This window comes from Lupinus angustifolius, unplaced genomic scaffold, assembly GCF_001865875.1.
Source record: "Lupinus angustifolius cultivar Tanjil unplaced genomic scaffold, LupAngTanjil_v1.0 Scaffold_466, whole genome shotgun sequence".
Taxonomy (NCBI): Eukaryota; Viridiplantae; Streptophyta; class Magnoliopsida; order Fabales; family Fabaceae; genus Lupinus; species Lupinus angustifolius.
In genome coordinates this window covers 121754-144618 of record NW_017727854.1, presented here as the reverse complement: position 1 = coordinate 144618, position 22865 = coordinate 121754, and the positions used below count along the sequence as shown (strand labels likewise).

General features: G+C 34.6%; 5 protein-coding genes and 1 non-coding gene across 8 annotated transcripts; 1 reads left to right on the top strand and 5 right to left on the bottom strand.

Moving 5' to 3' along the window:
* Nucleotides 1-603: 603 nt before the first annotated feature.
* On the bottom strand, nt 604-22803 carry LOC109341459 (inositol transporter 4-like). 3 transcript variants are annotated; one of them, XM_019579376.1, is made up of 8 exons: nt 22793-22803; nt 15507-15511; nt 12494-12497; nt 3790-3933; nt 3295-3701; nt 2941-3048; nt 1680-2285; nt 604-1354 (listed from the first exon to the last, which is right to left on the bottom strand). In XM_019579376.1, the coding sequence occupies exons 4-8, from the start codon at nt 3920-3922 to the stop codon at nt 842-844; spliced, it is 1767 nt and encodes a 588-aa protein (XP_019434921.1). In that variant the 5' UTR covers nt 3923-3933; nt 12494-12497; nt 15507-15511; nt 22793-22803; the 3' UTR covers nt 604-841. The 3 variants fall into 3 exon arrangements, with proteins under 3 accessions (XP_019434921.1, XP_019434920.1, XP_019434919.1); XM_019579375.1 differs by lacking the exons at nt 12494-12497; nt 15507-15511; nt 22793-22803 and adding an exon at nt 4113-4185 and having other exon boundaries at nt 3790-3939; XM_019579374.1 differs by lacking the exons at nt 12494-12497; nt 15507-15511; nt 22793-22803 and having other exon boundaries at nt 3790-3984.
* Nucleotides 4761-4841, bottom strand: TRNAL-CAG. Its single transcript has one exon. It is a non-coding gene; the product is annotated as a tRNA-Leu (tRNA).
* Nucleotides 5029-6841, bottom strand: LOC109341461 (putative pentatricopeptide repeat-containing protein At5g40405). Its single transcript, XM_019579379.1, has one exon. The coding sequence runs from the start codon at nt 6559-6561 to the stop codon at nt 5188-5190; it is 1374 nt and encodes a 457-aa protein (XP_019434924.1). The 5' UTR covers nt 6562-6841; the 3' UTR covers nt 5029-5187.
* On the bottom strand, nt 7257-9502 carry LOC109341458 (pentatricopeptide repeat-containing protein At4g16390, chloroplastic-like). Its single transcript, XM_019579373.1, has one exon. The coding sequence runs from the start codon at nt 9447-9449 to the stop codon at nt 7383-7385; it is 2067 nt and encodes a 688-aa protein (XP_019434918.1). The 5' UTR covers nt 9450-9502; the 3' UTR covers nt 7257-7382.
* Nucleotides 13409-18234, top strand: LOC109341457 (oligopeptide transporter 3). The gene is made up of 6 exons (XM_019579372.1): nt 13409-14014; nt 14766-14863; nt 15615-16184; nt 16485-16740; nt 17011-17193; nt 17277-18234. Exons 1-6 carry the CDS (start codon nt 13505-13507, stop codon nt 17889-17891), a joined length of 2232 nt encoding a protein of 743 aa, XP_019434917.1. The 5' UTR covers nt 13409-13504; the 3' UTR covers nt 17892-18234.
* LOC109341467 lies at nt 18676-20165 on the bottom strand. Its single transcript, XM_019579386.1, has 2 exons — nt 19828-20165; nt 18676-19063 (listed from the first exon to the last, which is right to left on the bottom strand). Exons 1-2 carry the CDS (start codon nt 20066-20068, stop codon nt 18759-18761), a joined length of 546 nt encoding a protein of 181 aa, XP_019434931.1. The 5' UTR covers nt 20069-20165; the 3' UTR covers nt 18676-18758.
* Nucleotides 22804-22865: the final 62 nt, after the last annotated feature.

Below are 22865 nucleotides of genomic sequence, written 5' to 3'. Positions count from 1 at the left end.
TAAAGGTCATACATTTTCATCGTGACCATGCTAGAATAGTTTTCCCGTTGGTTGAGATACCATACCTTCTTCAAAATTCTTATAGTATCTTTACTATATTAATTATCAATGTCTTCTCCGCCCTATATATAGAATGATATATGAATTATACATCTCAACATGGTTAGAGCTAGAGAACAGGGGATGGAAACGTTATCTTTCATCGAGGAATGTTGAATGTGTGTGAAGTTGTGGATAGGATGAGATATGTGAAGCAGGTTTTTATGTGAATATGGTTTAATCTGACATGTGAAGCTCTTTACTAGGATGGGAACCAGTGATCATAGGCTCTTTACTAGTGTACTTCCCTTTTCTCACCTTATTCTGTAACTATTCTGCTGTGTCCACTCAAAATTCTCCAACATACTATGTTGTATTGAGTTGTTTGTTTTTAACTATATATAAGCATTAATCCTCTAAACTCTTTGTACTTTTCTGTTTGTCTTAATATGTTTTTTTAATGACTGTAACATTGGGCAACAATAATACTAAAAAAGTTATGCAAGAGTGGCTAAAAGACAAATTAGTAAGAAATATACAGTACTAATAAGTACAAATGAAACGAAACCGGAAAATGATTATAGTTTTAATTAAAGGAAAATTTAATCTTATCTGAAAATTTACACACACCCTTTACTTATAAGTTATAACCACTGATCAAACTATTTTGATCCTAGAAAAAGTAGATATAATAAGAACAGGTATATGAAATACATCCAGCGGCCACAGTGTTTTTCCTACAACCTTATTACAAAAAGACCCAAGATACTGCTCTTATTATTTATTTGAAGAAAAGAAAGCATTAATGTGAGGCATGTTGATCTCCTTCTAGTTTATTATTAACATCATCATTCTTGTTCTTGTTCTTGTTCTTGTTAAAAGGGAAAGGTCTGAAGCCTTTTTCAAGCATCTTCTCTACCTCCTCAAACTGAAGGCCTTTGGTTTCAGGTACAAAGGTATAGATGAAGATGAGGCCAATGAAAGAGAATGCAGCAAATAGAAGGAATGTGCCAGCAGAGCCTAAAGCCTTTGTCAAGGTCAAGAATGATTCACTCACAATAAGATTAGCACACCAGTTTGAAACTGCAGCTATACCTCCACCTACACCTCTGTATCTCAATGGATATATCTCTGAGTTCAATACCCAAGGCACTGTTCCCATTCCGGGAGCGTATGCTAAGATATACAATCCCAGGATTATAACTGCTATTATTCCAATTCTGCTTGGACAGCCTGAAGAAAACCATACTCTATTCTTTCCGCGACACTCACCTCTGATGCTCTTATCTGCGACCAAGCATGCTCCTGGCTGAAACTGGATGTGTAACAACACGTAGAGAGAATAAGTATTTTGCTTAATCAAGTTATGTTTTTTACATATTGGTTAAACAACTTGAATGTGCCAAGTCTTCATTATTGGAAAACTGAAAATATTAACTCTTAATAATCAATTAAATACTATACCACTTTCGAAAGGCTTTGCAATTTTGGGTTCTTAAAGATCAGGAAAACCATATTTTGAGTACAAAGGTCTTGTACTACATTAAGTTGCATTGGTCATGACTGAAGCAGCAAGTACTCCAATGTGATAAAGCTAACAAAAAACTAGCTTACGACAAGATGAAGTTGTTAGAACTTACTTGTTTCTGGCCGTTGGCGCAGAAGGCACATTCTGCTTGCAAACACTGTGTGCAGCTCCATGAAGAGAGATTAGGGGTGGTTGTGTAAGCCTTGCATGTAGAGTTGGCACCAAAAGCAAGTGTATCCTGGTTACTAATTGCAGGAGCATGCTGAGCAGCATATAGAAATGTACCACTTAAGACTATGAGGCAAACAATGATCCCAATCATGGAGATGAGCATCAATTTTCGCCTTCCATATCTATCAATGCATATCATACTAATGATAGATCCAACAGCATTTAAACCAGATGTAACCAGAGAAAGTGCAAGAGCTGTGGAATTAGAGGCAATTCCAGCATACTGAACAATGGTTGGGCTATAATACATGACAGTGTTAATACCGACAAACTGTTGTGCAACTTGAACGGTGATACCTGCATAGAGTCCTCTTCGAACTACTTTGTTAGCAAAAGCGCCTTTTATTTTCTCGCCTAGACTATGCCCAGCCAACTCATTTTCTTTCTTCTCAATCTCAACAGATTCTTGCATCGCTCTCATTTCTTCTTCAACTTCACCAGGGTTGTGGATTCTTGATAGAATGTCCCTTGCCTGCTCTTCCATTCCCTGGGGAAAAAGAGATGAAATGTGAAGTGAACGTGAATAGCTCTAATGGATTATTTCAGAGGGTAGTAAATGAGATAAATAAGCCAAAACCATAAGAGCTAATACAAGGGCAAAAGGACAATGACCTGTTTACATGTATATTAATAACAACTTGAGACACATTACTCGATAATTCAATCATAATTGCAGACATGGAACGAAATACAATGATAACTGAAGATTCAAGTCCAAAAAAACAAAAAATCTAATGATATCTTTGTGCTATATGATAATCATTCACAGAGTAGGCAAGAAGTCACAAAATAGTCCTACGAAAAACATTGCACTCTTACACAAGTGCAAAGAAATGCTAGCATCTAGAAACAAACAGAGTATTTTTGCAGCATTTAATTTATGAGAAATATAAGCCAGATTGAACTAAAAACATTGACTGCAAACAATACCTCATTACCTTGGATTTCATTGTAATTAAGCATGAGACATTTTAAACCATAGCCCAGTTTATATGATTGAACAATAGACATTGGTAAGCAATTCTTTTTCCAAATATTAAACAAACTACTTTGGTAGAATAACAATCTCCAAAATAGATCAATGCATGAAAATTTGAAACATCATTGGCAGGGCGATATTTAGGCTCAAAATTTTGCAGTACCTGGTTGAAGAGCCATCTAGGTGACTCGGGGAGGGTTAGCATTAATGCGAACTGAAGCAGTGCGGGAACTCCAGCCACCCCAAGCATCCAACGCCAGGTTCCAGGGGCCTGAAACAAGTAAATTGAAGATGAGAATAACAGCCTTTTGCATATATCTTAAGGGCAACTACATTGACACTGAAAACCATTACTCACATTGAGGCACATGCAGGGTATTTACATTGACGGATCAGTGTGGGTGTGAGCAATGGTTTTTGGGTGTGTATATATAGAATTGCCGATAGTTTAAATGGCAAGGTTATCCATAAGTATTGTAATTGTAATTGTAATTGTATGTTTGTTTTGTTGCATTACCTTGGTGAATGCCAAGTTGATAAGGTAGGAAAGAAATTGGCCACCAGTGATAAGCAAACCATTGATGCAAACTAGAGCTCCTCTGATCCTAGTAGGGGAAGCTTCTGAGATGTATAAAGGGGAAGTCATGGATGCCATACCAACTCCCAAACCAACCAAAACTCTTCCAATAATGATGACCCAAGGAGCAGGAGCAATAGCCATAACAATTGCACCAATAAAGAATAGAACATCAGCGAGAAGAATAGACTTTTTTCTTCCTACCTTGTCATTCATCCATCCTCCAATTCCAGCACCAAATATGGCTCCTGCAACAGCCATACTCACAATGGTTTCCTGAAGCCATGTTTTGTTGTCAACTTGTTCAAAGTCCTCACGGATGTATAGCAATGCTCCAGAAATGACACCTTTATGTGAAGGAACACAATATGGTTAATGATCCATGTTCAACAAATTATTACAAATTATTACAAGTTATTACAAGTTAGTAGTTACCAGTATCATAACCAAATAAGAGACCACCAAGGCCTGCAGATAAAGCAAGGCGCATAATATAAGGAGAACCATTTGCTCTCTTCCAACATTCTGTAAACTCGTTCTTACTTGCTGCCTTATGACCACCCTCCATCACCTCTTTCTCTCTCTCTGCAACAAATACAAATACATTACATGCATTTCTCATCACTTAATAAAATTCTGAAATTCTTCCGACATAAAGCCAATCATAAAAAAATAATTGATTTGATTTGGATTAGGGTTAGAATTAGGATGGTATAGAGAAGAAAAAGTAAATGAAGAAATAGTAGATGGATGAATACCTGGAACATACACACAAGTTTTGTAACGTAAAAAAGTGAGGGACAGGACAGAACAGAACAGAACAGAAGAGAAGAGGGTTATTTGTTTTGTGTTTTATTAATCAAATCGAACAGACAACTCATATTCAAATCATCATGCACAGTCACTGTCCTTATCCTAATGCCATTACTTCATTTCTTTTTTTATTCCATTCTATCCATTCCCTATTTTTTTACTATAAACATTTATATTATATATTATATTATTCATTATTTACTTTTATTACTTTTTTTATTCCATGTACTTGGTAAAGTTGAAGGAATTTATTTGTCATAAATGCGTCGAATCTACTAACTTGCATAGGCTTTTCAGTTTTCACAGTACTGTGTCAGATTATGAATTCAACGCCCTCCTTCCATGCATTTAATAAAACATTAAATCCTCATCCATCCATTTCACTTTTCCATGCACGTTCCACAATTTATTATCTTCATAAGAAATTATTAAAATTTAAAAGTTTATCATTTTATATTGTAACGAAAATATTTTCAAACAATTTTTTATTGTCTAACTAGAAAATTATTTTGAAATAGAGCAACTGACAATTTTGTCAAACAAGTCAATGTAACATGGATAGCAATGTTTTTGATTTAGAAAATAAAATGTAATGTCAAGAATGGGATTCGAACCCATGCCCTTTCGGACCAGTACCTGAAACTGGCGCCTTAGACCAACTCGGCCATCTTGACAATATATTTCCTCTGGCGTGCAAGTAATATGTAGCTAAACAGTGAAAAGAACACATTCCAAAGTCCTGAGGTTCCAAACAACAATAAATCTGGTACATAGTTATGTGAATGTTTAGATATCTTTGAGTGAGATAATCTCATAGATTACTTTGAATGTACATAGCAGGTGGATCCATATTAGCATTTAACATTGTGATCCATATTCATTATTCACCAATAGTCCTTACAAGAGCATGAGCCCTCATCAAAATGATGGAAACGATTTCTGTCCCCTACAATGATTTTCCTATTATAGACCTTGCAAATAAACTTAATGCTGGAATGGCAATCCTCACAAGAAATGAATTCATAAACTTGTTAATGACTCGTACCCACAATATTGGATCCTACCAACTATTTCATCCAACATTTCATATATCTCAAATGATTTTGGATGGGATTTATCCCCAGAAATGAATTCATAAACTGTATTATCAACTTCAATTGAACTACTTCCAGGGATTTTCTGAATATCACAATGTTTCATCCTCCTTCTCAGGTTTACAACCCTGTCCCATTTCTTAGCTTGAGAATATATATTTGACAACAGAACGTAATTCCCATCTACATCAGGCTCCAATTGAAGAAGATTTACTGTAGCTTCTTCTGCCAGATCAACATTTTTGTGGATTCTACAAGCTCCAAGAAAGGCTCTCCACACTATGGCATCTGGTGTAAAGGGCATAGTCCTAATAAGTTCCCTAGCCTCTTCAAGGTACCCTGCTCGCCCCAATATGTCAACCATACACCCGTAATGTTCAATCTTTGGAGTAACTCCATAAACACTACTCATAGATTTGAAGCATACCCTTCCCTTATCAACAAATCCAATATGGCTGCACGCACTTAATACACCGATAAAAGTAACATCATTTGGCTTAATTCCTTCAGCTATCATCCTGGAAAAATAAGCAAGAGCTTGCTCACCAAATCCATGATTGGCGAGACCCATTATCATGACACTCCAAGTAAAAGTATCCTTCTTATCCAAGAGGTCAAACACCATCAGTGCATTATCTATGTCCCCACACTTGGCATACATGTCTAAAAGACAGGTCCCTAGCTTCATGTCCATTTCAATTCCATTTCTCTCAATGTACTCATGAATCATCTTGCCCATTCCAAGAGCACCCACATTCCCACATGCAGATAAGACACTGATTATAGTGATCCTATCCGGCACCACATTTGCTAATTGCATGTCATGAAAAAGCCTCAAAGCTTCACCACATTCCTGTCTTCGCTCACCACCAACATTGGCAAATGAAGCATACCCATGAATCATGGTGTTCCAAGAAACCAAGTCTCTGTGAGGCATATTATCGAACAGTTGGTGTGCCATTTGGATGTCTCCAATTCTAACACACTCGGCCAAGAAGACATTATATGAAACCAAGTCAGGGTGTTCCATGTGATCCAAAACCTTGAATGCATATTCCAAGCAGCCACATTTAGCATACATTTCAATAAGGGCAGTTTGGACAAACAAATCATTAGGAAACCCAAGTTTGAAGACATGGGTATGTATCCTTCTGCCATTGTCCCAATCCAATAACTTCCCACATGCCTGAAGAACCAAAGAGAAAGTGAAAGTATCAACCGAAAGGGAGTGATGGAGCATCTGAAAGTAAAGCGCAAGTGATTGGTGAAGGAGTTGAGAATTGAGATAGGCACGGATCATAGTGTTCCAAGTGAAAATATCAGGGTTGGAAAAGGAATCGAATATTGAACGTGCGTATTGGAAATCAATGGGGTTAGGAAGAGAAACAAGTTTGGATAAAAGCTTGCCTTGGAGGAAAGTAATATTATTGGTATTGTTATGAGAATGGGAATAAGAACATGTTTTGATGTAAAAGGCGTGTAGTTGAAGGAAGTGTTTAGGGGTAATGGTGTCTTTAACAAGGGACGTTATTATTTGCTCAATCCCCTTTTTGGTGTGTTGTAGGACTGAGTTACAACATGATATTGATACCTTCATCGATACACAGACACAAGTCACAACACAAAACAGTAACACTTATATATCCTTAATCTATAGTTCTATACTATTATAATAACAACAATTTATATTTCTTTTCTTAACACTCCTCCAAAATTATTATTTTATTATTATTATTTTATAGGTGTCAAAATGGTGGTAAGGAGATATGAGTGAACATGTGAAATTAAAATAGTGAAGACAACATGTGCATGCAATTAACTACAACAACTTCATCACTCTAATTCTTTGCTATTACTAGATTGGAAGAGAGAAGGGTTATCCAAGTATGTCTTCCATTCTAATTCCTCTACACAGTTCAATCATCTAATACCATGCCACTGCTATACCATATCTTCATTTTCTCTATATAACTCATCCAAAATAAACAATTGATATCTCTGAATATAGTGAAATTTTTTCCTCATAAACACAAGAAAATGCATAAAAATTGCACGACACATCATTCCCTGAAACAACATTATCCAATAGACAAAAACAACTAAAACCATGGACTTCAAAAATTATGCAGCAACTAATTCAGGTGAACTCCTAGCCACCAGCCATGACTTGGCTGCTACGTTTGTAGTCGAAAACCATCCAGCCTTATCCGGAGCCTCATGGAATGGAGAATTGAGTTCCTTCAAGTGAGATTGAAAAACACTTGCCAAGCCTTTGTCTGAATACTTGTGTTTCCCATGCCCAGTATTGATTCCAAGCATGGGTGGAAAGTCCTCTCCTGATTCCAAAGCCTTGGACAAATCATTTATCCAAATATGTAATGCAGTCAGAGCAGCTCCGAGTGAGAGACTCCTCAGATGCAAAGACCACTGAGTTGGAGACTTGGATTGTATACCTCTATATATCTCAAGTGTCAACCCCAGTTCCAAAAGCTCACATGCTCTGTCCAACAAATTCAGGTTGACACAAAGATCGATTAGAGAATTGCAAAAGGCCTTCTTTACTTCATCAGAAATTGAATTGAAGAGTTCTGATGCTTCTTTTCTGAAATCTCCATCACCCTCTTGCTCTTCCACCAGATATCTTACCACAGATCCAAGCTTTGGATTAGCTGTCTCCAAGCAACCTGTTAGCTTACCAAGCTCTTCTTTCGGTGTTTGGGTCATTACATTCAGAAAACAAGCACAGAAGCGATCATCTGGATTGATGCCCAAATCCATCAGTTGATTAAATGTCTTCACAACATCATCGGTGCGCTTCGCTTTTCCATAGCATTGGACAAGTGATGTCAGAACAAAAATAGTGGGATCAAATCCAGATTCAATCATTTCATTTAACATTCTTTCCGCCTCTGAAACATTACCACTGCAAGAATATATGGTAATCAAGGATGAAAATGTCCAACTGTCAGGCTGGCAAGTCCCAGAACTCCTCATGTCTTCAAAAATTTCAAAAGCTTCATCTGCGTAGCCTAGATCAGCACACATAGCTAAGAGGGTGTTATAAAGGTGTGTATTCATATCCATTCCCTTTTCCTTCATTTCCTTATAAACAATGAGTGCATCTTCGCTGAACCGTGATCTGCCATAGGCTCGTATCAGAGATGCATATGTTGCCCAATTTGGAGAAAACCCATTATTTGTCATCTCTTTATATATAATCTTGGCCTGCCAGGGCCTCTTGGCTCTCCCCATGGCATCCAACAGAGTATTGTAAATAACCATATTAGGCTTAACACCTAGAACCTTCATTTCTTCATAAACGTTTAAGCTTCCATCATAATTTCCTGCCTTGCCATACATTCTAATCAATGTAGAGAATGTGACAGTATCAATGCGCCATTTCTCGGTTCTGGCACGATCATAGAGGTTCAAGGCCATATCAATATGACCAGAGCGACCATAGGCATCAATCATAGCGGAGTATGTAACATCATCAGGTTCACACCCGAAGGAGGGCATCTTCTCAAACCACTCCATAGCCTTATTCGGCAAAGAACAAATCCTAGCACAGCTAATTATAGTTGAAAATGTAACATTATCAGGGTCCACCCCTCTCTCAAGCATTTCATCAAACAGGTTCTCAACACCAACAAAATCCCTACAATTCCTGAAGACCTTGAATGTGACATTGTAAAGTATAACCTCCCTAGTGGGTTTAATAATACGCTGAAAGTATCTAAGAACAAGGGGTGCAATATGCGAATTGAACATGTTATTGAGAACAATAACAGCGTCTTGTTCCAAAACATTATCCCTTAAACCATTCAAGATCTCAGATACATCATTTTGAGTGGGATTGCAGGAGTCGAGTGAGTGAGCGAGTTTGAGAAGAGAATTGTACCTGGCATCATAGGATTTCTTACGAAGTTGTTTAGCCCTGGGGCTGTTGGGATTGACCCAGATGTAATTTTTAGAAGATTTTCCATCTGGGTCGTCAAAGTTAGAATCTTTATCGTGATTGGTAATATGGGGGATAGGTTCATGCAAAGAAACGTGGTTGGAGTGGAGAATGATTTTGGGGTAAGAGGGTTGAAAGGAGAAAGGGGAGTAACAAAGATTGAAGTAGCTGAAAGAAGAAGAAGAAATGGAAAAAAGAGAAGAAGGAGAAGAGGTAAGAGGGTAAGCCATTTAGGAAGAAACAAACCCTCACAACCTTATCCCTCAAAATACAATGAATAATAACAGATACCATCTTTACCATCTTACCTTAGTTTTTACATATCATGGGGATGTCAACTAAATCAATCAATCAATTAAATAAAAATAAAATATGATGAATGATGTATTAATAGAAGTAATATTAAATTTTGGGAAGGTAGCATGGGCCATATGATAAGGAAGGTGGGCTAGTCCATATAGCTTTATTTAGTGAGAGTTTAAGAACACTACAAAACTACACAAGAGTTATTTATATACATGTTGCATTTGGAAGCAGTAGCTTATTTGGGTTCAATTCATCGTCCCCCACATGCTTCAACTGGGTTGGGTCTCTTCTTCTATAATAATCACAAATTTGGTTACATAGATAGCTATATAATAACATAATTTGTGTGAGTAGAGCACAACATTTAATTATCTCACTTTTCGTTCATAATAATAATTATAGTAGTCACTTATCAATTGTTAATTCTTAAAGACTGACCCGTGACAAGTTCTTGTTTGGTGTGGCTGGTGCCACGTCATAGTCTTAGGATTAGGATTCTTTCGGCCATTGGTGTGAAACCAGAGAAAAGTTTCTATTCAATCATTGAGCCCATACAAACACACACATATGTATATCTGTATAGTATACTATCTGTGGTAATTTGTTTGTATTTTGAGGAGTTGACGAGCAAAGTATTAAAGTTTATGATTAATATAAATGTAAGATTATTATTTGATGATATTCCTCGATAACATGTCATAGAACAGAAGACATGAGAATGTCATGACCTTTATGTTTCCATGTGGCAAATAAATAATATACTATAATAATACCTTGTGTAATTTAGTCATATCTATATAGTATATAATTATGAGGAAAAGTCAACGCAATATGTTCACTATTTTGTAGTTTTGAGTGACCAGTGTTTGTGTGGGGGTAGGGGTCCTCCACTTGAAATACTCTTCACTTATGTCTTCCTCAACGTTTGGTTCTAAGGCACCCCTTAGTCTCCTTCAATTTCTCTCTTCATTTTAGTTGCTTTCCCTTTTTCTTTTATCTCTAACTATTTTCTCACTAATTCCTCCTCTCTTTTTCTTTTATTTATTAGTGGAACCTTTTAAATTAAATAACAAAACATATGTTATATGCTGCTCCTTAACTCTATAATGATTCACTCATACGTCACAACTCACAACACCCTTTCTTCTTCTTACATTTTAAGTGCCCTTTTAAGAGCACATGCCAATGACCTATTCATAATTTCAGATTCTTGTCTATTAAGTTTTAACTCATACTTCTACCTTCATTTTCCTACTATCTTCGTTATTTATCTTATCATCTGCTTGTTTCTTAACTTAAACACAAATATTCAATTAAATGTAATTTATTATAAAATCACCTAAATATCAATTATGATAATCGTATTAAAATGTTATGATCTCTATAATATTATTTTGTTGTAAATTATTAGCATATATAGAGAATGACATTATAAGTGTCAATCTTGTACGATCACATTTTACTCTTCCACGTAGGGTGCCACATCATACAGCCTTTTGTTTTAAGTGTGTCAAACGCTTTGAGGTACGTGAAATCACACGCTTCAAAAGGAGGTTCAAATTATATTTTATATTATTTTTAATACTATTTCTTCTCCTTCTTTTGATAATTATATTTGAGTAGGAGTCACTGTATAACAGCCACTGACTAGCCACTTCTCAAAGATTTAAAGGTCCACATTTTATATTCCAAATATTTAATTTTTTTTACAGGAATAAAATTAAAATTAAACCTTCCAATTCAGTGTTAACTTTCACCCACCCCGTGTAACAATTTAATTTTTTTTATTAAGAAATAATGTATTTTTACTCCCTTTTCTTCTACATTTAAACAAGTGTTCCGCGATTAATAAGTTTCCATATAATAATTATTAACTGAAAAGGTATTTATGATAATAAGCATAAAAAAGAAGATTATCATGCCCCATTTTTTTATGCCTCATATTTATTTCCCTTTAGCTCAATTACGTAACGAATTGTTAGTCTAGTAATGTAAGATCTCACTATATCCTTAAAATGACTAAAAAATTAGTTGTTCAATTCCTATAAGCGATGTTTATTGGAAGGAGCAACCACAAATCTTGAAAGAGATTAATTTCTTATACAAAATGATGAGGTAATAATATTGGCAGTAACAAATGTAAAATAAGTTTTATATATTTAAGATAAGTTTGTTGCACTAGGATTTTATTGACTCGCTTTTATAAATGGCTGGTATTTATGTCCCTTAACTCACTCTGGTTGTAGGCTATGATAGATGTAGGGTTATTGTACTTGCACGCGGATTCTCATCACACTCAGACTAATGGGTTAATAGACCCTTCATCGGACTAGTGGGTCACTCCATCAATTGTTGACTAATTTATACTAAAATATCATAAAAATAAATAAGCCTCATCTAAGTTTGATATATTTATTTGGACCCGTAGTTCTATGAATAATGAAGTATTAAAGTGATTACTGATACTAAATTCATAATACGGTGATGATATGGTGACCACCACACAAGTCTTTCTCTATTTGGTAATGGTGTTGCTGTATATATACGCCACATAGAATGGTCCTCTCCTACGTGGCAGTGTAGTTTTGTGAGGTGGTTCGTGCAACACTCTTGTGAGCACGTGTTATTCACACGCCGGAACAGGTTTAGAGGTGGCCATGCTTTGAATGTTATTACCACACAAATATCCAACAATACCACCTTCTCCAAACCACAATATTCTTCTTCACTTCAAATTAAGGAAAAAGGGTTCTTTCATTTTTATCATATTCTTCTCCTCTCTCCTCTCCTCTCCTCTCCACGTTCTTCATTCCTCTCAACCATTACCACCCTACAAAAACACAGAACATTGCATCACATCATACCTTCAATTCTAATCAAAACCAACTATTTCATCAATCCAAATTACCATATTCACTCCCCAATTGCATTAAATATAACTCCACACACGCTCCATTATCAATCAAACACTTCTTCATAGCTTAGACTCTTAACCATCTCTATTTTTTTATTATATTTTTAATCAACAACAGAAGGTCTATATTTGAAGGAGTAATCACGCATGACGAAAGAGATTACTTCCTTACTCTTAAAATGATACATTTGATGGTAAAAAAATCACTTTATAAGATATAAACATTCCAATAATTAATCAACAAATTATTGGATAAGCATTCTAATATCAAATGCCTATTTAATAAAAAGTACATTTAAAAAAAAATATTTTAGAAAGTGTACACACACATAATTTCATGTGTACCCAAGAGAATAGGTAAACTAATAACTACCAACAAGAAATAATAAAAAGTGAATATAGATGTACCTATTTGACTAATTATCTTCTAGTAAAATATACAGTTTAATATCTATATACAATAAGAGTAAACTATTTTATACAATTACTATACATTTATTATTCATATCTATCAATTTACTTAAGAGTTAATAATAATAAATAAATAAGTTTTTTAAATTTGAGTTTAAATTCTATGCATTAACAATGTAAAATTCAGCACATATTAACAAATCAACAGTCGACAATGATTAACAAATCAACAGTCGATGATTTGATGATAATATAAAAAACCCGACAATGTATACATATTAAATTATTCAAATTTCAGTATGGGACACATTATAGATAATGAAAACAAATTTCTTTCAAAATCAGTATACATGATTGACCAGCTACCTTCCTTATCCAAATAATATCAGGCAATTAATTTAGTTTTGTATTTTATTTAGGGTTCTAATAATTTGTATTTTATTATTATAACGTAATACAAAAGAATCTGTTAAAGAAGGATATTTTGGATATTATAAAAAAAATCCAATGCTCTATTTAAGCAGCATTAAGAAACGCTTCGGTGTGTCCAATCGTGTTAACCAAAAAGAGTAACTCTCTTTCTCTCAGAAACAGAGTACTCTGTTTTGTCTATCTCTCTCAAAAAACAAAACAGAGTAACCCTTCATTCATTCAATGCTCTCCAAGAACCACCACGACACCGAAAAGGCGCCGCCTCCGGATTCTTCCACCGGAGTAGTTCCCGATGACCGATGTCCGATAGAGGAGGTGGCTCTGGTTGTACCGGAAACTGACGACCCTTCACTCCCGGTGATGACTTTCCGGGCATGGTTTCTCGGCATAGCCTCATGCATCATCTTAATATTCCTCAACACCTTCTTCACATTCAGGACTCAGCCACTAACAATATCAGCCATTCTTATGCAAATCGTTGTTCTTCCCATCGGAAGGTTCATGGCTTCAACACTTCCAACAAAGGAGTATAGTGTTTCTGGTTATCGCTTCACTTTGAATCCTGGGCCATTCAACATGAAGGAGCATGTTATTATTACCATATTTGCTAATTGTGGTGTTTCTTATGGTGGTGGTGATGCTTATTCCATTGGTGCTATTACTGTTATGAAAGCTTATTATAAACAAACTTTGAGCTTCCTTTGCGCCCTCTTCATTGTTCTTACTACCCAGGTTTGGTTATTTATTTTTCCTTTAAATTTTGCATCCTTTTATTGTTTGTGTATATATGAAGTGAAGCTCTTCAGTTTGTGTTTGATTTGGATAGAGATTTTTGGGAATAATTTTGTTTATATTTTTATTTATTTTTTATTGAGATGATGTCTGCCTTTTAGTTCTAAGATCTGTGAAGGTTGACGATTCTCTCCAGCTAATATTCTTTTCAATACAAAATACATTTGTTCTGTTAATTATCATTCAAGTCTATCCTGAATATGTTGTTTTTTATTTTTATTTTTATTTCTATTGATGACATAAAATGTTGAAGATGAATTGAATTTGCAATATAGAAATATCTCCCATCCTTTTAAGTATGCTGGAGAAGTGTGTGTATAGTTTATAACTACGCGGAAACAACAAGTGCTATAAGGACATTCCTTCAGGAAAATTTTGTATTTAAATTTGGTTCTTAATATATTGAGAAGTGCTGGAGTTAGTTTCTAATGTTAATTTTGTTCTTAAACAATGCTTTTAGGTTTTAGGGTGCCTTGCTAACACAATACTATAACTATTGATAAAAAATCATGTAACTTACAATGTTGATAGATGATCATTAGTTATAAAGTATATATTGGAAAGCGATGGGAGAAAAAAGAGTGAAAATATAGTTACTATAGGAAAAAATATTATTTGGTCAATCTACTTTGTAGTTGTGCATAAAGTTTTGGTTACTTTAATAAAGTTATTGTTCTTAACTGAGTTGCAGATAATGGGGTATGGATGGGCTGGGATTCTAAGGAGGTATCTGGTTGATCCTGTTGATATGTGGTGGCCATCAAACCTTGCTCAAGTCTCTCTCTTTAGGTTCCATTCTTTTCCCTTTCTTCAATTTCACTAATATTTTACTGTATTGGAATTGAATCATGTAAAAAGACCCATTATTTTTATTCAATATGCACTCACCAATTTGTAAAACCAGTATCCACGGTTAACGAAGGAAAAAGGGTTGAACCATAATTTGACAACATTAAGGGAATCCTTTTTCATTTGATGTCTGCAAAATTGATGTATTGTCAAGTGTTAACTTAACAATAGGGACTTTTACGGGAACTATAGTGCATCAATATATACAGTGTGACTAAAGTTCATCTCGACAAGAATGACATATAACTAACGAGAACTTCACTTCTATGCTTATTAGAAGGGTGGGATATCAAATCAAAATAACTTACAATCATGTATGTCATTGACCAGGAATTCCTATCTTGTAATAGCTAGCACAAACAAATTTATTGTTTTGCCACTTTAACTTTTTTTATGCTGCGGAGGCATGGACTGAGCTCACAGTTACTTCTGGAAAGCTCATATCACGTCTTGTAATATTCTCCTGACAAGAGAGCATAGCATTGAAAAGGGAAAGTGAAAGATGTATTGATATTATGCTCTCAATGTTTGATTGGTTGCTCTCAAAATTGGCATATAGGAAAAGGTTTAGTGCTTTCTCCACATGGACTTGGGCAACATTAGAAAACCAATTATTTGAAAGTCATTCCATTTGATTGCTTATGATTTCCACTACTGTTATTCTGATTACATCATTAACTTTATCCTACAGGGCACTCCATGAAAGGGAGCATAAGAAAAAAGGTCTTACAAGGATGCAATTTTTCCTTATTGCCATGGGAATCAGCTTCTTGTATTATGCGCTCCCCGGCTATCTATTCCCAATCTTAACATTCTTCTCATGGGTATGTTGGGCATGGCCCCACAATATCACGGCACAGCAAGTTGGATCAGGTTACCACGGACTCGGAGTCGGTGCCTTCACACTTGATTGGGCTGGAATTTCAGCTTACCATGGCAGCCCCCTTGTTACACCATGGTCTTCCATTGTTAATGTGGGAATTGGATTTATCATGTTCATCTACATAATTTTACCTGTGTGTTACTGGAAGTTCAACACTTTCGATGCTCGCAAGTTTCCTATATTTTCTAATCAGCTGTTCACAGCCAGTGGGCAAAAGTACGACACTACTAAGATCTTAACTTCAGACTATGATCTTGACGTTGCTGCATACAACAAATATGGAAAGTTATACCTTAGTCCTCTGTTTGCATTATCTATAGGGTCTGGTTTTGCAAGATTTACAGCAACCCTCACTCATGTGGCACTGTTCTATGGCAGGTGGGCTTCTACCAATGCCTTCATCATCATTTTCTCTATCAATATGTCTGAATTCTGAAAGCATGATTTTCTGGCATTCTACATATTGGATATGCAAATGGATCATAACATTTTGATACTACAGTTTTAATCCTTTTCTTCCATATATTCTCCCTTCCAAGTCACATATATGCATTAACAAATAATTGTCATTAAGTGCTTTAAGTCAAATCACTAAAATATTATTCCTGTAAATTAAGTGCTCTGTGATAGGTTTTGTTGTTGTTGTTGTTGTTAACATGAATAGTTTCCTTTGTCCAGAGACATCTTGAAGCAGAGCAGATCAGCAATGAGTAATACAAAATTGGATGTCCATGGTAAACTAATGAAAGCTTATAAGCAAGTACCTGAATGGTGGTTCCTCATTTTATTATTTGGAAGCATGGCACTATCTCTGGTGATGTGTTTCGTGTGGAAAGCTGATGTGCAACTACCATGGTGGGGAATGCTATTTGCTTTTGGCTTGGCTTTTATTGTGACACTCCCTATTGGTGTCATCCAAGCAACTACCAACCAGGTATTATGTTGTCTCTACTCTACTCTACTCTACTCTACTCTACTCTCTCTCTAATCAAATTATTTTACTTTCTGGGGTCATAAGGTCTTGGCCAATAGCAATACATATGACCCATTATTGTTGGGTGTCACATTCCTATTGAACAAGTTCATATGGCTCATACAGTAATTTCTCCTAGTCTGTCATTGTTCTCCATGATATAACATACTATTTTGATGCAAAAAATGAAGCAACAGGAGTTCAGTTTTTAACATGTGTTTTCCCCTTCAGCAACCTGGATATGATGTTATAGCACAATTCATGATTGGGTATGTCATTCCGGGAAAACCAATTGCGAACTTGCTCTTTAAAATCTACGGGAGAATCAGCACTGTCCATGCTCTGTCGTTCTTGTCAGACCTCAAACTGGGGCACTACATGAAAATCCCACCACGAAGCATGTATACTGCTCAGGTATCTCCACCTTTAAATCTCCTACTTCAAATAATTATTTGTATTCTTATTACTGATCTAATTATTTTTTAATTTGGAAATAGCTGGTGGGAACTCTAGTTGCGGGTACAGTGAACCTTGCAGTGGCTTGGTGGATGTTGGATAGCATTAAGGATATATGCATGGATGATAAGGCTCATCATGACAGTCCTTGGACTTGTCCTAAATATAGAGTGACATTTGATGCATCTGTTATATGGGGTCTGATTGGTCCAAGGCGCTTGTTTGGACCTGGCGGCTTGTACCGAAACTTGGTATGGTTATTCCTCATTGGAGCAGCATTGCCAGTTCCTGTTTGGGTGTTGAGCAAAATATATCCTGACAAGAAATGGATTCCCTTGATAAACATACCAGTTATAACTTATGGCTTTGCTGGAATGCCGCCCGCAACTCCTACCAACATTGCAAGCTGGCTAGTCACGGGAATGATCTTTAATTACTTTGTTTTTCGCTTCCACAAACGGTGGTGGCAGAAATACAATTATGTTCTATCAGCAGCATTGGATGCAGGAACAGCTTTTATGGGTGTGCTCATTTTCTTTGCACTTCAAAATGCAGGACATAATCTCAAATGGTGGGGATCTGAATTGGACCATTGCCCATTGGCTACTTGCCCAACTCAACCAGGAATTGTGGTTGATGGTTGTCCAGTATTCTAAGTCTAATATAATAAAACCCATAAAATCATTACTCATATTCAGATGGATGGCCTATCTATCAAGCTATGTAGTTTGAGTGCGATTAATGGCTTTGTGGGTGCATATAAATTGGCCATCTAATATAGAAGGATAATGTGTTTTACCTTTTCTTATTTTGGGTGGTAAGTAAGTTAGGCTTTAGTTTGAGTATATAGCTGAAGAGAATAACCAATTGCTTAGCAATTATGTTCATGCTTTACTTCTTATTATCATGGACGGAATTTCCTTTTCTTTTTTGTAACTTTCATATGCTTGATAACACGCATCTGGTATCATTGATAATGGAACAAAATTGTATCTTACTTATGATTCATTATTCCATCTGAGATGTTACTACTATTCTTGGTTGTGGCATTCAAGATTTTTGTGTTTTAGCTAATACGAATCTATGCTGAGTTAATTTGGATGCAAATTTAAATATGTTAGTTGACTTGCAGGTTGCTTTATTATTATTGGTAGAATGCTCATAGTCACCTAGTGCATACTGCATATTGCATATTGCATGTGGAAATGAATAGTTTCGAATATCATGTCATTGGTCTATACCAAATGCCATTTTTTCAATAGTAAAGAGAATTGATAAAAAGATTGAACATTTTTCAATTGTTTTATATTAATATCTCTTGTGTTTAATTTCAATGCCCACATAGTATTTATATACGACTAGATACTAGTGATTATTATAACAACAAACGACACATATCTTACAATCCTCAAATTTGTCATTATTAATTTTGGGTATGTAATATATATACAATGTATGAAGGAAATGTGTAAAATATGTATACAAAGTACTAGATAGAGTACTAGGTTTGGTTTGTAATATGTTTATAATGTTGTAGGAGAGTGGTGGATCCTTATGTTTCCAGCAGTGTATGTACGGATACCATTCCCAAAGGAGGACAACCTGAGTCCCTTATTATGTCTCATCACTTGAAATGGTTTACACATTGATCCCTTTGGTATACTATCAACTTTAACACTACATACCTTTTCTAAGTTAGGAATAGCATGAAGGTGGGAAGGTATGTCCACTATGAAATCTCCAAATTCATCTGTCACACCTCTTGCTACACTTGTTTTCTCCTTTTTCTCACTCCCGTAGCTATCACACTTCACACCAACCAAAGCACCTGCATATGAAATTTATTGTGTACTTTGTCAAGGAAGCTAACTAGCTAGGTTGGGAAATCATTGTCATTCTATTTTTCTATCCACCATATGCATGCATCATATCTTTCTTTTTCATTTGTAATACAATCAACCATACATAGCTGTTCGATCAATAATGTTTAGTAAAACTTCAAACAAAACTTCTATTCATTTTCGACATAGAAATTTTACCAAAATGAAGCAAGCTTTAAGCTTTAAGCTTTTGGTTTGTCACCAAACAATTCAACCAACGCCTGTCGTTATATCTCCAGTTATGTATAAGTAATTTTTTAGATAAATTATTACATTGCATTCATCCATGACTCATCTTTATTATAATTCTCTTATAATTTTAACTTTAACTAATCAATATATAATTAATGGTAAAGTTGTGTTTTGCCACCAATAATCTAAGACTGCAATAGTTTCTCCTCCTTGTACGTGCCCAATAGTTTCTTTTTAGCGACAACCTTTGACTTATTAACGATATCTTCAATATTTGATCTCAGCATAATATATAGGTAACCTCATGATTAGTGATTGGCTTTCTCACTTCATTAATGAACTAAATATATACAGAGAATTGGAATATATACATTCTCTAAAATCTTCTAATCATAACCATACTTGCTGCTTATCCTTAGCTTATATGAATAAGGTGTGTGTGTATATATATATATAATATAACAATAGCACATTACACATTTATATTTATATATAAGGGAATAAACTTGATTAAAGGTACCTGGTATCGGGCATGGTGCATGAAAAGGGGTGTAACAATGAAGTGAGCCTGTAATGAGGACAGTGGAAAGTTTCTGTTCTCCATAGCCAGCCATTTGTACTGCTTCATCTCTGCTTAATAACTCCAACAAAGAAGTGTCTTGTTCTTTTTCTTCTTCTCTTGCTGATGCTACAATAGATCCATGCACAAAGAGCAATAAGAGAAGGAGAATCACAAAGACTCTAAAGTAGCCCATCATCATTGATCTTATGTTTCTTTATCAACTTTGGCTTTACGTAACATATAAATGTTGGACCCTTCGAGACAACACGTACAGATGATTAGTATTAAGGAGAAACTGCTCCTTTGCCCTTATATAAGCCAATAGTACCCAAATAGTTCCCTTGCCCTCTCAATTTCCAAAACTACTGTTTTGCCCTTAATATATTCTAGTATCAAGTATTAGGTAATCAAATATGCATGGGAATAGGTAATGAAATTGATTAATGGTTCTTACTATATATATATATGTGTATATATTAAAGGGCAAGATAGTAAATTGAGTGATAGAGAAAGGAAAGGAATGCAAGCAATAGAAGGAAGAAGTTGTAAGTTAGAAAGGGGATGAAAGATGAAGGATGAGGTTGGTAGCCTAATACTATCTCGTCTACTACGTATTAAATTGTTTCATTATTAAATTAAAATTGGTACTTATATATAAATTAGTTTACCAAGTTTTAAGCATAGACCCACGTACGTCTCATATTTATACATGTTTCATTCACATAACAATAACATAATCTTGTTTTGGTGGCTAAACATTAGACACTATTTCTCTGATATGTCAAGCCTGCCCCAACTATATATAATACCAACATTCTTCTCCAACACCCTAACTTCTCCTATCAAAACCAAAATGGAAACTTGCATTTCACTGGGCTAATTGAATCATTTTAACACCCTCCATAAATTAACTTCCCCATCTTTTTAAAAATATGTGAATTTGTAGCATAGTAGATACTCCTTCACTCTATTTATTTGGCCCATTATAATAAGTAACGTAGGAAAAGTAATAGTTTTGTTAATTTTTACATCTCTTCACTTTCAGGCTGCCTTCATAACTAAATGAGACTACCTCTCTTTCACTCTCATTTTCTTGCTTAATAAAAGTGCCATTATTAAGCTTTTAATTTGCAATTTATTGATATTTGTAAGAACAATAACTAGTATTAACTCAGTGGTTAAAGTATCTATGTTTAGGAGAAAATTGTTGATACTTATCCCGAATTGTAAACGATGAAAGGAATGCTTCATTATAACAATAAATACACCAATTAAAAAATGTTAACGTGAATGAAACCGAGTTTTATGAAATTAATAATTTGACACGTGGCAATAAAATAAGCATAATTTTTTAAGAAAGATGAAACGGACTAAGAGAAGTATTTGTTAAATGGTTAGTAGTAATATAGATGATTTTGATATAAAGAAAAAGGATGTTGCAGTTGCAGTTGTAGTTGTAAGGCATCACAAAGTAGAAAGTGCCCAAAAAGAGTGAAGGTTACGATTCTGCTTATCATATCATAGAAGGAGGAGGAAGAGTCATTTTGGATCCATCACCCTTTTCGAACGCTAAACTGAGTCTCATAGAGCATAGATACTTGTGAATAATAAATGACAAAGAGATGGGACCCCAATTTACAATATACTCACTCACATATTATTATCAACCATTTTTATTTTATTTTCTTGCTTTTGGGATGCAAAGGAAAGCCAAAGTTGGTCGCTGAGGATGTAATTTAGTTTGGTGTCAAAGTGGGTTTTCCAACATCAAAACTATGGCAAAAAAGAAAAAAAAAAAAACAGTACAGTATTATAAATGAGTTACTAGTAGTACATACGGACAGGTACGTGTATTATGATATCCGTGCCCGTAGGTACCCGATATTTATATGATTAATATATTATATTTAATTAATATAAAAAGTATATTATTCTAACATTCATTACACTATTTACATTTTTCGTTTTACTTTGTTTACATATTTTATTGTGAGTTTGATGGTGAAACACCCTACAAATATTATTATATGTGTAGAAACACACATGTTTTACAAAGAAAATATATACTTTTGTTAAGCAAATGAGAACAAAAAATCACACAAATAGAGAATACCAATAAATTTAGCATTTTTGCCAAATAGTGAATCAAAATGTAAAAAAATAATTAAGTTTCATCTCATTCTAACATAATAGAAGTAAAAAAAAAATTAAAAATTCATTTATAATATAGGAAATTCGCAGGTACCTATTGTACCTGCGAGTACCCGGACCCGTAAATACTAACATACGGGTACTCATACAATTACAAGCAGGTATGAATAATGCTCTCCTATTTTAAAACAGTAAATGGGTAGCTACTACCCCTGTTGCCATCCTAATCAAAACACCATGACCAATTTGCTTCTAAACTAATCATAAATCATACGTCCAATCTTATGTTATCCCTTAAAAATGATAATAATATCTACAATTCATGGTTTGACATCAGGGCGATTCGATTAGTGGGGATTAAATGAAATAGCAGTGTTTGATTAGGCTCATGTATTATCCTCATTTTATATTCTCATTACTATTTTCTTTAACAACTACTTAAATACACCCAAAGTATATTAACCAAATCATAATTAGACGATGTTATAGCAATGAATAAGGGATATTTCAAAAAACATGTGTTTGTGTAAATTATGTCTAATTTAAATTGAATATTAATTTGATTTATATTCTTATAAAAGTATAAGGATACTTATTAGATTATTTGATATATATTTTTCATGAAAAAATTGAGAGTTTACATTGTGTTTACTGTTAATACAAGTTTTTATGGTGAGCGTACCATATATATAATTCTTGGGTATAATTTGATTTACAATAATTAATTGATAGTGTAAAAAATAGATATAAAAATGTGGTGTATTAATAGCACAATAGTTTATTAGCCCAGTTGATAGAATTTATATAATAATAAGCCAAATCAACATTTTGTTTGAATAGGTAGT

Excerpts from the sequence above, each read along its gene's own strand:
- LOC109341459 (XM_019579374.1), bottom strand. The coding sequence starts at position 3,976 with ATGAGAAATGCATGTAATGTATTTGTATTTGTTGCAGAGAGAGAGAAA. Across the intron at positions 3,049-3,294 it reads TCAACTTGGCATTCACCAAG|GCCCCTGGAACCTGGCGTTG; the intron begins GTAATGCAACAA and ends TACTTGTTTCAG. Across the intron at positions 1,355-1,679 it reads GCGCCAACGGCCAGAAACAA|TTTCAGCCAGGAGCATGCTT; the intron begins GTAAGTTCTAAC and ends TTACACATCCAG.
- LOC109341461 (XM_019579379.1), bottom strand. The coding sequence starts at position 6,561 with ATGATCCGTGCCTATCTCAATTCTCAACTCCTTCACCAATCACTTGCG.
- LOC109341458 (XM_019579373.1), bottom strand. The coding sequence starts at position 9,449 with ATGGCTTACCCTCTTACCTCTTCTCCTTCTTCTCTTTTTTCCATTTCT.
- LOC109341457 (XM_019579372.1), top strand. The coding sequence starts at position 13,505 with ATGCTCTCCAAGAACCACCACGACACCGAAAAGGCGCCGCCTCCGGAT. Across the intron at positions 14,864-15,614 it reads GCTCAAGTCTCTCTCTTTAG|GGCACTCCATGAAAGGGAGC; the intron begins GTTCCATTCTTT and ends TTTATCCTACAG. Across the intron at positions 16,185-16,484 it reads GTGGCACTGTTCTATGGCAG|AGACATCTTGAAGCAGAGCA; the intron begins GTGGGCTTCTAC and ends TCCTTTGTCCAG.
- LOC109341467 (XM_019579386.1), bottom strand. The coding sequence starts at position 20,068 with ATGATGATGGGCTACTTTAGAGTCTTTGTGATTCTCCTTCTCTTATTG. Across the intron at positions 19,064-19,827 it reads TGCACCATGCCCGATACCAG|GTGCTTTGGTTGGTGTGAAG; the intron begins GTACCTTTAATC and ends TTTCATATGCAG.